This window comes from Centroberyx gerrardi, chromosome 11, assembly GCF_048128805.1.
Source record: "Centroberyx gerrardi isolate f3 chromosome 11, fCenGer3.hap1.cur.20231027, whole genome shotgun sequence".
Taxonomy (NCBI): Eukaryota; Metazoa; Chordata; class Actinopteri; order Beryciformes; family Berycidae; genus Centroberyx; species Centroberyx gerrardi.
The window spans coordinates 29642084-29660712 of NC_136007.1; the positions used below are offsets into that span (position 1 = coordinate 29642084).

General features: G+C 40.8%; 1 protein-coding gene across 1 annotated transcript in view; it reads right to left on the reverse strand.

Moving 5' to 3' along the window:
- cadm1a (cell adhesion molecule 1a) overlaps nt 1-18629 on the reverse strand; it is a 366432-nt gene that overhangs the window by 68735 nt on the left and 279068 nt on the right. The window contains exons 3-5 of the mRNA XM_078286385.1: nt 17632-17778; nt 3990-4142; nt 1251-1388 (exon numbers count right to left, since the gene is read on the reverse strand). Coding sequence (XP_078142511.1) covers nt 1251-1388; nt 3990-4142; nt 17632-17778 — 438 coding nt within the window. The remainder of the gene's footprint in view (nt 1-1250; nt 1389-3989; nt 4143-17631; nt 17779-18629) is intronic.

Here is an 18629-nt window from a genome sequence, read left to right on the forward strand (position 1 = left end):
TTACACTTCAAGTAAGGGATACGGGAACTCTGCAAAAAAATTGCAGCTTTCATTTGCGGAACTTGAGAGAGTGTTCGCCTCATAAATGGTAATGTTTTGGCATTATTTGGGGGGGTGGGGGGGCGTTGACATTCAGCTCCGTTAAATACACACTTAAGGAGGCAGGCAATGTTGGAGGTTGACAGCGAACAAAGTCACAACACGTGACCACACTGAAAAATGAAAACACCAAATTGAAATGTCTTTATATGAAGACACTCTCCATAACCTCACATTTCCACTACTGTGACAAGATCTCATCTAAATGAGATGTTGTATACCGTTAATAATGATCTTGGCACCACACTTCACAGTAACCAACAGCAAACATTGCCTAGAGCTATTCAATATGTATATGCAAAGCAGGGAAACGAATACCAGAACTTGCTGGTGGAAGGGGAGTTTTGTAGAAAGACCCTGATTCGACTAAACTTCAACAGTCAATCATGTGTGAGGTTAACAGCTACTTTCAAACCAATCCTTGACCTTAGCACATTACAGCCTTCTCAGATTTGAGTTGACCACTTAGAGTTTAATGTGTTGCCGCGTAGAGGTGAGCCCGCTCAAGGCCTTCTATAGCTTTTGATTAGGACCTTTGTGTTGAGGTCTAGACAAAGCTCGGCGTGAGGGCTCCGAGGTGGAGCTGCCTGGCAGGAGGCCTGTTTACCCCTAGGCTCTGCACAGACTTCCAAAGCTGAGCTACCTTTGATGAAGGCATGAAAGTTGTCACGATGCCAACGGGCCCTGGCCACCACGGCGCATCCGCAACACTTAAATGGAAACCATTCAAAGTCGCAGGAGAGCCCCAATTAAAAGACAGTGTCATTGATGCAAGTGCTAAATAAAGAGTGCCGGCAAAGTAGGAAGGGAACTCCCCAAAAAACCTGACAGAACAGATGTTTTTCAAATGCATTTTTACAGAGAGAGGGAACCAGTAGAGGCAGGAGGAGTGTTCTTTCTAATTAGAGATGACAAATCATGGCCCATTTCCTCTGGTTCATGGAACAGAATGCGTTTGTTTGTTTCGAACACACTCATCTTATTCTTTGTATAGCTGAGGGACCAAAGAAGTAGACAGATGAGCGACTATTTGCGAAAGAAACTATAACTCCCATCTTCCGCACCATATACAAGAAGTGCCTTTTTGTTAAAGAGAGAAAATGTGGTGATTCATGATGGTGATTTTCACTTTATCTGTGGGGGTGACCTACCTGGAAGCTCTTTTTCTCCCTTCATCCATCTGATGGTGGCGGCAGGCTTGCTGCCCATGGCGGTGCAGGTCATCTCTGTCTCGTTGCCCTCACTCAGGATCTCATCCCGGGCCTCAATGATGGGGTTACCTGGAGGAACTACAACAGGACACATAGACAAAGCCCTGTAAACAGGTAGGAAAGTAATACCTCTACACCCTCAGGACGCCACTGGTCCATGTTGGAGGTGGACAACACCTTTGACGTATAAGAAGAGGAGGAATTTTAATTTCATTTATTTAATTTATTAGGTGGGTTTATAAACCTTTGATATGATGGATATGATGCATTTTGCTTGATTACATATTTATTGTATAATATGATCAATACTACACTGGTTGTCTATGGGAAGACCTTAACTTTAACTGATTCTCATGTGACATTTTGATCAGAGTCCACACAAGCATGCATGAATATCTTGCAGTTTTGAATTTTGAATTAATTAACTGTCGTTATCCACAGTGAGAGCAGTGTGTCCAGTGGAATCCAATGTTGAATAGGGGCAATATGCAAGTATTTGCCCTGCATGACTTGTTCATGATGACTTTCTGAGTGTTGGGCAGTTTTACACATCTTCGATGGAAAAGTGTCAAGGTACTGTTTACAAATACTATAATAAATACATGTGAATTTGGAGCAAATTGTAGAATTTTACTTTCGTTTTCACAAGGCTCTGTCGGATTGGATTCCGTTCTCGAGTTGACATCAGGTTTTTGTCAGACTCTCCACACTGGACACAGCTTTTTTTGAGGTCAGACTGCACCCTTGTCTGTCCAGCAGAATGGTTCTCAAACGTTTAGGCTCGTGACCCCTTAAAACGAAGCAATACCTACTCACGCCCCCTGTCACAGGCTGCATATGCAGAGTGGTGAACAGTTCATCCAAAGAATAATTTTCCCTTTTAACGTTGGTCCATGTGATTAATTGTCTGAGGAGGCCTAGAGGCTGAAAACTACTCAGTATTCACAAGAAAAAAGCCGAAATTAAAGAAAAATCTGAAAAAATAGATATGATAATAAGTTTGTATAGTAGATCCCATGCCATAAATTATCTCACAACCCCTTGTTATTTTGGCCTTGGCTTACCCTGTTGAGCAAGCTTCCCTTTGAGCAATAAACCCCTCCTTTTGTTTGCAAACCTGGCTCCTGATCTCTTTCAATCAGCCTTATGTTACTACCCTGAACCAGCCTGGGGTCGTAACATAATTGGGGGCTCATCCAGGACAAAAAATTATTTCCAATACTTAGATAACTGGTTGTGGGATTTGAAGAGCTGGTGTTCAGTGTAATTCTATGTGGAGCTTCATGGCAGTGAGTCTACATTAGTCCAGGGTTGTCCAGGGTAGTCGCGCTGTATAGGCGCAGCTGTAATCGTTGCATGTGGGAGTGAAAGACCCATATCTCTATTGTATGATCCCAATTGGCAACATCGCGATTAAAATCAAACATGTTTAATTTTTGTTTAATGTTCTCTGCTTCTGTTCTTTTAACTACAGGTCTCTCATTCCATTGGTTGGTGTTACTCCTGTCTTCTCATTGGCCAGTGGATGAGCGGTTCCTGCAGCCAATCATGGACCAGACCGGGAGTATATAAGAGCTGGCGATTCTCACTCCGGGGCCTGATGACCACTCGCTACCTAACCTGCATTTAGAGTGTGTTGTGTGGGCTTTTATTTGTGGACTGATTTATTATGTTAATTGCCAGGCAGGTTGAATGTTGATGTCTGTCAGCTGTGTAACTTGCCTGGAAGCCCTGTAGGGGTGAGCTGCTGTTTTCTTTAATTCCCTCTTTCCCTCCTGTTTTGGGCTCGTGAGGGCGCTAGCACTGCCATTGTTATTTTCTCTTTGGTTAGGCTGAGTAGTGCGTTTCATTTCTAGGTAGACATGGTGTGTTTGTTATTTTGGCCTTGGCTCACCCTGAAGCTGTTGAACAAGGTTCCCTTTGGGCAATAAACTCTTTCTTTTGTTTGCAAACCTGGCTCCTCATCTCTTTCAATCAGCCTTATGTTACTCCCCTCATCCCCTGGCCCTGCCTGGGGTCGTAACACATACCAATATGATTTCACTTCATGACTGATTAAAGCCATTCTAAGCTTCCCAGTTCTCTACAACTTTTATCCAAACGACCCAAGGAATCAACGTCTCTAAAACGATGCTTGGAGAATGGTTTGATTTGTTTCTGTTTATTTTTCGCGAATGCTGCCAAATTTGTGCTTGCTACCTAGCTATATTAACTCATCCAAACAATGTAACGTCATGAAAGGCAATACCAAGGCAATGAAAAATACAGGATTTGCCATCTCAGGAATTTGCAGCTGCATGAGACCATGACTAAGATGCAATTGGAGCTGCTTACACCGCTCACAATTGGTCAGAATAGAGCGACCCATCAACCCGTTTGCTCGCAGTGTGAATGCCTGGTTAGTGTCCCTTGGTCTAAATGCTGTCCGTTTCAGAGGCTTTTACAACCTAACAAGAACAAAATTCGGCAGGGAAACAGATTTTTTGGGGTTTTGTTGGCATGAACATGGTCAAATTTAAAGATTTTAAATATTGGCACAAAATATCAGCTTACCCTAGTTACTACAAGCGATATATGGAGGAGAAAATCCTACACATAGTTTTTTGAAGCAGTGGGATATTAGAACCTGTGTGTGTGTGTGTGTGTGTGTGTGTGTGTGTGTGTGTGTGATTGCCGTACTCAGCACAGTGATGTCAGCGTAGGCTTCCTGCGGGGGGTCTGTGTAGAGCTGGCAAACATATCGACCCTCGTCTGACAGCGAGACATTAGACAGCGACACCCGCAGCTCATTGTCTGAGAAGTTCACCAGCTGAAACCGAGCATCCTTCAGGGCTGAGAAAGGAAAACAGAGAGGGGTGACATTATTTTTTTTATATTTATATACTTATGTTTGTATATGTATAGCACATATTCCATATTCAGTAATCCATGTTGAAATTAGAAATCGATACTGCTGGTATCATCTATAACAACTGTAAGTAACATATCCGTACATGCAAGTAACCCATACTCTTTCCCATACCATATTCATACAGTCTTACAGTCTCATACAGTGCTGAAATTGCTGGCAATTTTTTTATATTCTATTATGTTTATATGCTATTTTCTTTGCTGCACCCTATTACTTTTGCTGCTGCAACGACCCAATTTCCCTGCAAGGATCACTGAGGTTTAATCTTAACTTAAGAAACCGCTTGATAGGGAACAAACTGCTGTCATCATCGTAAAGAACACAAAGAATCACTCTCCAGATCTCAAAATGAAAACGACTGACAAAAATGACTTGAGTTTTCCTCCACAATCATCAAGGGTTATGTTCCTTGCGGGACTTTGAAACAGTTCGAGGAACAAAAACGAAAACCGGAAAGGAACAATAGTTCACCATGAATGAAAGAACCGAAAATGTAATCAGTTTCGGAACAGAAACATCAATTGAATTACTATTACTAGTTAATACCGGGTTTTTAAAGTAATCCACCTAATATTTCACAGGAAACAAATTTGTTTCACACAGCAAGCTTGACAAAAAGCCCCCCTACATTTAAATAAAAATAATTATCCATAGATTGATCTACATCACGCTGCCCCCTCAATACTGACTGGAACCGTTCTTGTTTTTTTTGTTTTTTTGCTAAATTTCAAGCCAGGACAGCACCAGGACTGCTGATGATCACATGCACCGATGATCAATGGTAAATGAGCACTTGACCAGCAACCACACTTACAAAATCAATTTGCATGATAATATTATTTCTCTTCATTATGGACTGATGAAAATGCAACAGGTGAACAGTTTAAAATACTTTTGAACAATGAAGAAAAAAAAGAAAAAAAAAAAGAAATGAAAATCATGGAATGGTGGGGTCACATTTTTTTATTGAAATGAAATTTCAAGGATTCTATATAGGATCAGAAAATGGTTCTTTAGGGTTGTACCATAGCAGGACCCTTTATAGTGCAGTAAATGCTCCATCACTGGGTTGATTGATTGATTTTAATTGACAGATTTAACAGATTGTACATAGGTTTGAAAGCCCTTAGGCCACAAAACATACCCATATAGTAAAATTGTCAAGGAATTTAACACGCAAGAAGACTTATTTCCACTGTAGTTCTTTATTCTGATTTGCCAGTTTTTACTTTTACAAATCAGAGATTTCTTTAAGTTGTCATGGTTCTATATAGAAACATCACTACTTCACAACTCTTAAACACTTTGTCTTAACCGAAACAGAAATGTACATTGCAGCAAACATACACGCTTACAAAATGCTTGTATTAACCACAGAGAATGAACTGGAACAGTTTCAACCCCACCCTCGCTTGTCCTTTAGTTGGCCCATAGAGAAATGGAGGATAAATCCATAAATCCAATGTCTCCCCCTCCTACACAGCCACTTTCATCTTGTCTAACCTTGTTTGCCCACCTACCTAAGCACACACTATCAGCTGTAGATGTAGAATGACAACATCTGGTTAAGATGAAAGCCTACCGCTCTCCATCCCACTTCGATGTGCTGATAAATTCTAGTCTGATTGACAGCCACTCCAGGCTCTTTGCTCACCGCGCTCTCTCAGTCTACCTGTGTGTATTTCTCCCATGAGTCGCCCTTTTTTTCACAATTTTTTCACAAAGACATCTGGAACAAATCGCTTTAAAACAGGCACAAATAGATATAAAAACCACCGGGCGACATTTTAATTTCGGCGTGCGAGGGATTCGCCAATGATGAATAGGAGGAAGAAGGCTGCTCTATGATGCTGCTGGATAGCCGTACTTTCTCTCTTTTCTATCAAAAGAGGGAGATGGAAGGAGTGATTAGATGTGAGGAAAAAAGAGGAGAGAGGCTGTCAGTGAGAAGCGAACATGCTAATCATCAGGATTGATTTTGCACATCATTAAACGAGAACGTCAGAATTCTCTTGGGCGATACCGTAAGGCTGACTGGGGAAGAAACCTTTTGCCAGTGCTGGATTGGAAGGGGTGAAGGAACTGAAAAACAGTATGAACCACAGAACTTGAATGGATAGAATGGTCCTGCCACTGTTTGTCATGGTTATTTGGCTGGCACACCATAAAATAAGGGTTAGTTGCTATTGCTACGAGTCTGGGCATTAAGGCCATAAAATGTGTCACACTTGCTTGAGAACTGTGCAGATGTGTCTGTTAGCAAACTGTCAAAACTCAACTGAAAGTGAAGGTTAACGTAGCTTTATCAAAGATTGTGCTTCTCGCGCTAGCTCTTCGCGTCAAAATCAGTATATTAGCAAACCTAGCTTGTAAGCATCATCAACTTTAGCCCCTTAAATGCTATAAACTAGCAAGGAAAGCTAGGAAAGACCGTTCTATCTATTCAAGTTCTGCGGTGTGGACCCACAGTTCCAACTCAACATCCATATTCCTCTTTATTTGCAAAAAAAAACCCTCACCTGACCCCCAGAGTACATCCCCCAGGGTTGACAGTGTATTTCTGTATGTATTCCACACCACCCTTGGTCATGATGGTGGGTGCTCTGTACATGAGAGAGTGTGTTGCTGCCAGCTCAAATCTCTTTGATTCTACTGCAAGAAAGGTCTACACATACAAAAGAAAATACCTGAAAAGAAGTACAAACAAACCAGGAGAAGTTGGAGCAAAATAATCCACAAATGCAGCACACAGAAGTTCCCCTTAAAGGCTATTTCTTTTCTTTTATTTTTTTTACGCAAACAGGCTAGAAAATGCTAATTTCTCAGCCCCAGGGGAAATCTCTTCATGTCAAAACATGTCCTTTTAACCTCCGGGTTCCTCATAATATTCCTGAAAAATATTAAATTGGTGGTTTTCATTAGTGCGGCTATTGGTTTCTTTTGTCTGAGCACAATAAAGCCCTTATTGTGGCACATGAATAATATGAAAGTAATTAGTGTAGCTCACTCAAAAGCCCCCTTTAGCCCTCATTAAAATGAAGGGTCAGCCTCCTAATCCTAATGATTTAATTTCATTTATTGAATTAAATGTACCCAGATTAAAACACAGCAACACTATACAGAGGTACTGAAGAAATCACAAAACCTTTCATTCACCTAAACATGAATGAATGAATGAATTTTTTTGTTTTTTTTTGTTTGAATTTTACAAGCATTCTCCGAGGCATAGCTGTTCTGGAGGCATCTTATTGGTTGAGATAAATAGTGTGTAAACAGCCAGTCTCCGCCTAGTACACAATTATGAAAGCTGGGATGAGGAGCGAGAGTGAATATGATGATAATGGATCACACTCTACTTGGGGGAGTTAACAATTTCTGATCGCAAAACATTTGAGGCTTTTTTTTTTTTTTTTTTTAATCCCTGCTGTATACCAATGCTGTAGTCCCAACAGTAGCATGAGATGCTAATATAAAGTGAGATCAGTAACAGTATCCACAATATGGAAACGAGCTTTTGCCCATTCACTATGCAAGTTGGAGGCAATGACAAGACAATGATACCCCAATATATACTAGACTTGGGCGATATCCAAAATGTAATATCGCGATACTGTCCCGCCAAAATAGTGATATACGATATTATCGCCGTGGGGGTGGGGTCTTTTTTCTTTTTTTTCTGGTGTTTTTTTGGGGAGGTCTTTTATTTTATTTCATCCAAATTACATCAAATTTCTAGGCTATACTAATAATAATAATTATTATTATTAACAGCATAGAAATCTGATCTTACTATTCAAGCATTGGAGTAAACAATGGCCATTTGGAATAATTTACTCATTCCTGCTATTACCAGGAAAACAGGCTGATTGTAGAAAAGGGAACCCACTTAAATTAAAAGTAAAATTTTTCACTTCAAATATGAATATTATTGTTTTTTTACTATCCTACCTCTAGTAGATTATAGGTTCATCAGTTTAAAAGCTTGTACAATTGTGATCTAAGCAACATGGCTGGAAGGGGTGGGGAACGTTTTGTTTTTTTTTCTTGGGGGGAGTAATCAATATCGCGGGAAATATCGCAATGTTCACAAAAGACTGCGATATTCGATAATACTGAATATCGGCCCAAGCCTAATATACACTAACAACACTGTGCACAGCCTGTCACCAGATGCCTTCTGGAAGCATTGGTACCCGATGGGCCGGTCTCTCTGGATCTTCAGAAAGCACAGTGAATATTCCTGCTGCTTGTCATATTGGGGCTTTAATTTTTCGCATGCAATTCTCAGAACAACATCACAGTTGGAAGCACAGACGCTGGCAAAAGAATAACCAATAACAAAAAATACACAGTAGGGAGAACACAAAAAAACATGAGAAAAAACATGAGTTGAGACACAGCGGTGTGGCAAACAAATAGAATGAAAGGACATAACTCCCCGTGGCAGAGGTCGGGGACGGAAACGCTCAAAGAACTACAAGGACAGATGGAAAATAGTGTGGTCCACACAGCGGGGCTGAACACAGCGGTGCGTTTCAGAAAGAATAATAGATTTATGGTAAAGAAAAGGTGAGCCAGGCCACCTTGCAGACAGTTATTTTGTTGGTATATCAAAGCACACCAGTTTGCATATTTTACACTACTTCATACTTTTGGACGTGGGACAATAAGATGATCTCTCTCTCTCTCTCTCTCTCTCTCTCTCTCTCTCTCTCTCTCTCTCTCTCTCTCTCTCTCTCTCTCTCTCTCTCTCTCTCTCTCTCGCTCTCTCTCTTGGTGTATCAAAGCACACCAGTTTGCATATTTTACATTACTTCATACTTTTGGATGTGGGACAATAAGATGATCTCTCTCTCTCTCTCTCTCTCTCTCGGTGTTTCAAAGCCCACCAGTTTGCATATTTTACACTACTTCATACTTTTGGATGTGGGACAACAAGATGATCTCTCTCTATCTCTCTCTCTCTCTCATCACTTATTATATCTGAGAAGGACATCAGAACTGATACTGAGGTTAAGAAAGCAAAGTCTTTAGTTAAGGGAAGACTGTACTAACTCTGAAATGCTATAAATGATGTGATCTCTCTTTTTTACAGCAGGAGGTGATGAAGCTGAAAACCACAGCAGTGACAAGACTGAATATGCAATAGCTGGTTCCAAACACTAACTTGGTTACTTGGTGTCGGACAGAGAAAGAGCAAGTCCAACTTTTCCTCTTTGGGTAAGTTCTTCTACATTTGTCTTATTGTTAAATTCACTCGCCGAAATGCAGTTGGGACTTCAAACAACTCCCAGTAGAATAAAAGTAGGAAAATTACCAGGGCCTCATTTGTAAATGTTGTCACTTTCCACACAAAACTTGGGAATTATAAAAACCAAACTTCATGGGAGAGTGTGTGTTCCTCTATGGACACTCTGACCCGTGCAAAACAAGACTCCAATGGCAGAGCAGTGCAATAAAGTAAAATGCTCTAATGACATTTCAATCAATTCTCTATGCTCGTTATCAAAGGCTTCTAATAATAATATCCCAGAGGAACATCCAGGCCTTAATCGTTTATTTGTTGCTTTAGTCTAAAAACTGTCTAGTTTGCCCAAAAAAACATCTCCTTTTTTTGCAATGAACTTTCACTATGGGGCTCATAAGATGCATGTCCCAATTAACTGCTCCAACTTTGCCATTTTCGCACACAAAGAGAATAGAATGACAAGCACACTCCTATGAATATCAATATTCATGAAAGGCATTTCATTAACCATTTATGGCTGATTTTGGGAGTTAATGGGGTGGGACATGAGGCTCGTTCAGCTCAACCTTACAAAATGAAAGAGTTGTTTGGAATTTATGAAGGGAAACAAGTCAACAAAACTACTGGGGATTTGCTATGATGAGGGAGACAATGGGAAGAATGCCAAATACTAATACATTTTTACAGTCCTGTATTTCTGGACTACATTATGATGTATAAGTCTTGGTCTCTTTCTGGATGCATACCAGCCTGTCCTCCATCTTAAAGCAATATTCCACTTAGTTTTAACATGGGGGTTATTTGACACTTGACCGCCATGAAAACCAGAATATAAACTAAATTCAACAACAGATCCCGCTACTGTGATTTTCAATTGACTGTGGGTCCAATGTTTTAGAACATAATTTCACCAAATAGCATTTTTATTGATAGAAGAGAACATAGTGGAGGGATACCATTTAGGAGAGATAGTTCCTGTTTGGGGGACCGGATCTACTTTTATTTTTAAATACTAATTTTAGTGTAAATCAAGAATAGAAATGCAAAATGAGGGGGGACCCAGGATGCTTTGTTGTCTTAAAAGCAGGATCTGTTGTTGAATCTGTTCACCAACGTGTTAAATGTCAGTTTTCAGTCTATTTTCGTGGCCTCATTCAAATGAATGGGAAGTAAAAATCAGAATGCTACAAACTCGTCCAGCTGCATCTGATCTTGGTGAGTAGTTTATATTCTGGTTTTCATGGCGGTCAAGTGCCAAATAACCCCCATGTTAAAACTAAGTGGGATATTGCTTTAAATTAATATCAGACTTATCAGTCTTAATTTATATGTTTCTATGTCACCTATAGTGGCAAGACATGACTTTTACAGGGAAACATTTTCTAATCATCCATTTCATAAATGGGAGACATAAAATGAAATGCATCAATATATTTTGCTCCACTTTCGGTAGGGGTAACTATTGGATGATGATTCATTTTGCATTAATTAATTCTTAACCATAAACTACCGAGCCTTTTTCCCTTGGAAATGGCCTTGAAATTGATGGAGCAAGTTGAGAATCTTATCACTGGAATGAATTCACTGTGGTAAAAGAGAAGCGCTATCATCGGTGGCTAAAATAATCGGTTTTGCAGAACATTTAGGGTATTGTGAAACCGCATTCCTACTGTTTGGTTATTAACCTGACTGTGCACAGCCTCAGGTATAAGCTCATGAATAAAGCGCTTCCAATAAACATACTGGAAAACTGTATGAAACAACAGCGGAGTGAGAGAGGGGTGTGCTTTATGATTAATTTGCTGAGTTCAGATTGATGTGTGGACAGTGGCATTTTCTCTCCTCTGTTCTCAGTTCAGCTGGCGAGAGGTGGTCACCTTAAGTGGTGTTGAATATACATTGCTTATTTTCATGTTATCGTAAATAGCCAAAAGGTCCATTCAGATACCAGGGAGGGAGGAGGGGGGGAAAAAAAGCAGGTTATGAGTCTCGAAAGGGCTGTGCAAACACAAGCTATGAAATCCATCAACTGGCGGCGGTCTCCGCATTGAAATGTAGCTGACGGTAAACACAAAAGGCAAAAGGGGATGAGACTGGTGGGGAAAATAAACTTTAAAACAAAACAGAAGAGGAGCGGGACAAATAAAACTTCCAAGGCCCTCTAATGGCTTTTTCTCCTCCTTTTCTCCTCTGCTGCCTCCGTGATTTTAATTCATCTTGCCGTTTCTTTTTCCTCTCTTGATCCATCTTGCTCGTTCTTTCTCTGCATTTCATTTGAATAGTTTTTTTTTTTTTTTTTTTTCCCTTTTCCCAGCCTCGGTTGAGGATGACTCCCATCCTGAGAGAGCAGGAGATGATGAGTGCGCCTCGCCTAAGTGGCTGCAATCAATTGTGATTAGTGGCTGCCGCTACTTTTTGAGAGGAGCCCATCAAAGTTTTATTATTGGGTGTCAGAGTGGGTGAGATGGGGTGGGGCAGGGGTAATTACATTCTTACAAGCAACCTCCTCCCCACTCTAGGTGAAGTCCGGGCTGCCAAATCACAGTGTAGCCACCACCTTAATCCAGAATATGGGAGCTTTTTTACCTTGGCTTCAGTAGTTAAGACAAACCTCATGCTTTTCTCTCATCTGACACAGCTGATATGAATCTTAAAAATCTATTTTTTTCTCATACTCTCCCTATTCCTTGCTGCATTTTCACAATGCAGCAAACTTGTAATGGACCCCTTGTTTGAATGATAGGATTGTCTATGGTTGAGTAGTATTAATGGTATGGAAGGTACACTGGTATTAATTTGCCCTATGTTATGGCTTTTGACTATACAGCATGTACCACTAGAGCTTCATCATTTCACTTGACCTGTAAACAGAAATGCTGTCCTAATAGTCCAAATTTGCTGTCATCGGCCTGCGCCAGCTGATTATTTGGCCAGCTGCCTCAGATGGCCCTGCTTTCATTGGCTTGTTTAGAAAGGTAGGAGGAGGATTGGTGACTGCAAATGATGAGGAAGAATCGTTGCCATCACCTCAAATCCAAACATATTGTGGAAAAAAAAAGGAAAGCGAGAAATAGCAAGTGAATCATCAAACAGTGGTGGGAAGACAAACGCTTGCTCTGCAATTCAGACGCTGCCCTTAGAAAAAAGAAGATGAAGAAGAAGAAAGAAGAAGCACTGTTGACCATGGGCAGATGCTGCTTGTGCTAGTACATCAGTAAGTGTCCCCAACCACTATGGCACAACATCAAGAGCTGCTTGAAATGCTGAAAGCCAAGTGTGAGATGGAAGACTCCTCCATCCAAGCCATAGTCTGTTCCAGCTCCTGCTGTTTCTGCTTTGCATGATCACTGTAGGCCTTGATCAGACGACGCGCTTTTTAGGCTTGAAACGGCGCGGCGCAGCGCTCTGCCTTGATTTTGAGAAGCCTGCACAGGCAGAAGCGCTGGAAGCGTCCTTTTGCTATCGCTAGGCAACTGCAAAATCAGCTGCTGTCAATCACTTAGAGAGTGAAGCTAATGACATTAGCTAATGTTGTTAGCTAACTAAAGAAAAAAAAACAACTTGCCATCCATTTCAAACGCGGCACTAATTTGTCTTCAAGCCTGATGGCGTTTATTTTATCATGATATTCTCTGTTCGAGAAAACATATAATTCAGTGTGGGCAGAAACAGAAGAAGAAAAAGAGAATGAAGTGAAGTCACTTTTAACAACAACAACAATGTCCACTCATGTAGATAGTTTGTCAGTAAGATTCCCAACTCCACTTCCTCATCTCTTGATAAGCTGCTATGCAGTTTTATTCAGAGGATTAAGTCTTGTGTATAATGGCAACATGCCTGGATCAATCCACATAAATATGCAATTACAAATTAAATGAAAGAAGTGAGATTAAATGAAATTCATTATCAGTGTTAACCTTACAATAATGTCACTACAAAATATATTTGTAATGTAAACTGTAGCTTCTGAAACCATGGAGCAAGAAACAATAGAAAACCTACAGTATTTTGTAATTGTATTTACAGGGAACTGTTTGGGATGAATGGCGTAATATTTTAGAGTCTAACACATCAGCCCCTCTCTAATGGCCAGGATTGCCATGGTTAGGTTTTGTGAAGCCAGCTACTGCAAAGACACCCCGACTATGTTGAACTTGCTTCAGGAGACAGGCCCCTGGTCAGCTCATACTCCTATTATGAGAAACCTGGTCAAGATGCACCATTTATGCTGCATTCGTGAACTGTTGAAAGTCACAAGTTCCGGCTTCCTACTAGGAAAAATGCGATTGACCAGCACTACAGGTCAGAATTCCAGGTTGGAAACTCAGTTCATGTCACGTCGGGAGTCAATATTCCCTGTGGGTCCAAGTACTACAGGTATGTAAGAGACAAATTATATATATATAGGTCCAAAATCACTGAACTTATTCTAAGTTTGATTTTCAGCTAGTTACCAGTTCCATGCTAACTAGCTAGCTACAATTGCTAAATGTCATTGACATAACATTAGCTGCTACATGGGGAATTGCATTTAACATTGGGCATAGAAAATCTTGCGAAACATGTTTCTCTCCTGGTTTTTCCAAGCCGGACCACTGGAACGCATGGAGCTTGTAATTACGACGTACCAGCTGGGAATTTACGACTTCCAACTTCGAATGGGACACAGCCATACTCCCATATTAAGCACGGAAACATCGCCATCTGTGCAAACTCAATTTAGCACAACAGTTATGGGTCCATTTTGATTTCAACAAAAAGCCCAACGACGAGCTCTATTGGGGTCATTGTTTCTTTCCCTTGTATTAGAAGTAAGCTAGAACTTTTGCATGCTGTTTTGCTGGTGGACCGTTCCATCTGTGGACAGGAATATTCTGTTAACTGGTTTATTCATGGCAACATAGAGACCCAATCGCGGGTTGTCAAAGCTGCGCGTAAACAGCTTAACCCGAAGAAGACCTTAACCGGAGTATGACCAATAGCCGGGTTACTCCGCGCATGTAACCACAGCCAGTTTCAAAGCACTCCCCTTCCTTTCTCTCTCTTTACCCTCTGTCCCTCTCTCTCTCTCTCTCACACACAAACATAATCCACGACGACGGATTTCAGACCGAGGCGGCTGATATGATATTCTGAAGGTGGCGATGTTGGTTGGAGGCTGCCTGGCGGAGGCCGGGTCATAATGAAGCGGTGCAGCTGCAGCGAAAATGCCTCGGAGAGATCACAGGAGATCAAGGCGCCCCCCGTCAAAGAACGCCTTGCCCTTGACAGCCAGCTTGTGGGACTTGGCTCACCGCTGCCCAGAACAACAGCAGACAAATACCAGGCTTGGTTTAGCATACGCATGAGGGGTTTCTGGGAATGTGCCCTTGTGTAGTGTGTGTATGTGGAGGGTGGAGTACTGAGAATGACTAAGTCCTGTGTGTGTGTGTGTGTGTGTGTGTGTGTGTGTGTGCAGGTACAGTATGCCTAGCCATGTTTGCACTCGTGCCTGGAACCTTTCCAACTAACTGAAAGGGCGAAACATATCAAAGAGAATGTACTCTAACTGCAGAAGATGACAGCACTATACAAATACCAGGCAATGTTTTTATAAGGGTTTTCTCAGTATTTGTTTGTGTGTGTGCAGTGGAGCATGTACAATATCAGATATACAACCATATTTGAGCCAGAGCGACACCTGAATATGCAGAACAAATTTACAAGTGTGTGATTAGAATGGGGGGTTTGCATGTTTGATATTTACCTTTTATATGAACCTTTTCCCTGCTATTTTGATGCATTCATTTCATTGTATTTCAGTTTTCTGTACATTTTTCTGCTTGTGATCATGCGCCGCAACAGCTGAAACTCTTATCTTAAACGCTCCTCTTCAGTTTTCTATCTTTAGCAGCTCGTTGCCTACGAGCGCTGTGCAAAACTTCTCAAACGGCGCCCTCACCCAGTGCTTTATATTCAGTGTTTTATGGTAATTTCAGACACTGCAGTTGTGTCCCTTGTTATCATGGCAACATAACTGCATGATTCCCTTCCCACAACTGTTTCTCATGGTTGACCCCGGAGGAAAACGTATCAAACACGACTGGTGAGATGCCAAGTAATTCATGTAAATTAATCTTATTAATGCATTGAATTATTGTTCCAGTACCAGGAATTATTTCCACTCAAATTGTTTGGAAATTTTGAATGAAGTGGCACACAGTAATTATCTATTCAAATGTATGTAATGTAATGGCACAACGGCAAATAAGAGATAAGATAAGTAAGATATATGTTCAACTTAAACTGGTTCAAATTCGACAGGCTGCATATTTCATAGAATAGTGTTTCAAAAGCAGTCAATGTCAAACTTTTTTATTTTTTTATTTTGCTTTGTGTTATTCCAACTCTAGTGCAGGAAATTTTTGCCTAATACTTTCTGATGACCTTGGAATGAACCGGCTGATCAAATCAGGCTCACAATCTCATCAAAATCAACTAAAAAAAGCTTGTCAGCGTGCTACCGAATGGGGATTCGCACAGGCAATTAGGCTTGGTTTTTCCTTTCTTGATGTGTTTTCAAATGCTAATCAGTATTAGTATATAATTTGTGAAGGCACAGCCCCTGGCCGGGTGCCACATCGCATTAATGCACTTGATTATGAAACTTAACATCATAAATTTGTGTATCACAGGCAAAAGCAGGGGAGCTGCTATCACAAGACACCTTGTTTGCATAAAAAAGATAATAATACTGATAACATAAAAGGAACAACACTATATTAACAAACAATCCGTTCTAAGATTGGGAAGACCTGACCTGCTGACTCAATTAAGGGCCCGCTAGTCAAAATTCAGGAAACATATTGGACTGCCAGCAAACAAATTAAGAACACTACTGTAGAACAATGACACCACAGCACGGCACAGTAAGCCATTAAGTGATGAGAACATAAACACCAAAGTCATCCATGTGTCCCCAGTAGATCGTTGGCTCCAGTGCTCCATGCTAACACTTTAGCATACACTGTGTTAGCCTTAGCTTACCTTAGCAGACTTAGCCTTAGCTTTAGAGCTGCTACAAGTTCTCATTTATTTTCTCACTTTTGAATTAATGCTAGTGGCTTAGTATCACTCAACATGTGTATGCTAAAGTGCTAGCATGGAGCACTGGAGCCAATGATCTCTCAAACCTGGCAAGAACAGACTATTTCTGATTAAACATAGCTAATGAAAGTCCTGAATCTATAAATGGGCAGGTGCTGAAAACGCATGGAAGTCCCATGCATGTGGGTCAAACTTAATGTAGCTAACTGGAAGTGCAAGTAATGTTATACAGTATTAATTAATATATTACAACACTACGACTGAAACTACACATTTCATGGCATATGCCCTAATTAATGTGCCGTACTTTCCAACTCTGCCTTGACTTAATATCACCAAATGTAACTAATCTGTCAATACTTGTATCTAATTTTATAGTTGCATCAAAATAGAACTTAATTAAAAATAAACCTGCATTAGATGTTGAAGGAAAAACCAGGATAGAATCCTTGTGATTGGACTTAAAATAGGATGCATTGATGGGATTAATTTACACGTCGGCGGATCGTATCAAACTACTTGATACTGTAATTAAACACGTTTGATATAAATCACGGACATGTCTGTCGTTATGTAATGACACGGCAATGCTGCAAGAGGGAGAGAGACCATTTCTGCTACCAGCTGCAGCATATTTTCCCCTCAAACAGCACAGCAACATGGTCTCTTGATAATGCCCTACTGGACACAGAAGATTTTCCTCCACAGCTACAACCATGCTAAGTATATGCTTCTGTCCATTTTATGTTTTGCATTGTCCCTTAGCACTGGGATCCTGTTGTCCTCGTACCTCGTATGCCTGTATGTACTGTATCATGAGGAAGTTTGAGCATTTAATGTTACAGGTAGTTAACGCAGGTTTGGTTTTCACAGACTGGCTTTTTTGGAGTTACATTGACCCCATTTGGACTCAATGTTAGACAGCTGACTCTGGAGCCAATATTCTCTGTGGGTCCAAGCACTACAGGTATGTAAGAGACAAATTATATATAGGTCCAAAATCACCAAACTTATCCTTTAATTACAGTAAAGAGAGTGAATGTCATTTGTAAGCTCCACCCTTGTATAGTACTCACGCCTCATGTCTCTGAAGTAGATTGTCTGTCTGTTGGGGTTGAGCAGCTGGATAACCGAGTCGTCGTTGTTCTTCACCCGGCAGCTAATGGTAGCCATCTCGCCTTCCACCACTGACACATTGTCTGTCACCAGGTTCTGACTCACCACTGTACAGGAGAAAGAGAGGAACATATGTGTTAGAATTGGTGCATCCCAGCAAGCATTTGACTGGCTTTTGTTCACACTAGTATCCCAAAGGAAGATTTCCTGGAATTTCGCTAGGTCTTGAAGGGGGGAAACTGCCTGATGAACCTTTTCTGGAATATCGACTCCGGCTCCCTCTCACACATGACCCCTGACATGGAAAATTTCCGGCAGATTTCTGGGTGAAGCTGCATGTGTCAAAGGAGCTTAAATAAATAAAACACCTCAGCAATGCCTGATTATCACCAAAGATGCCAACGAAATCAAACAAGAATCTCAAGGATTACATTACATTTCCACAGTAGCTGCTGGGGATATGATAGGAAGGTCAGTGTGTAAAATATACAGGAGGGTTATAAGCAGAGAGTGTTGTAACTAAGCAGGGATGCAGCTGTGTGTATTGTTCTAGAAAATATTCTTAGATACTTGGTTTTCACCTCAGACAATGGACAATGCAGTATATTAATAAAAAGCAGCTCACAGGTCACAGGTGTCATCTGAGCCTGCACTGCACCGAACAAAGTTGATTCCTGTTACAAAAAAAGTGGTTTGACATGAGTCTACACTTTACTAATGGTGGTGGGGGGTCTTCTGTATTGCTCCACAACCAGTGAATTTATACCCTATGCATAAAAGTTATTTGGTTATACTTTAATAAGAATATGTTGCTTTATCTGACCAGTACAGACTATCTGACCAGAAAGTTCTTGACCCCATCAGATCAAGAAAATCAAACCAAATGTCAACGCTAGACTGCTAATAAAACAGAAAACTCATCTAGAATGCGCCGTTTCTTATGGATCCGCCGGTGCAA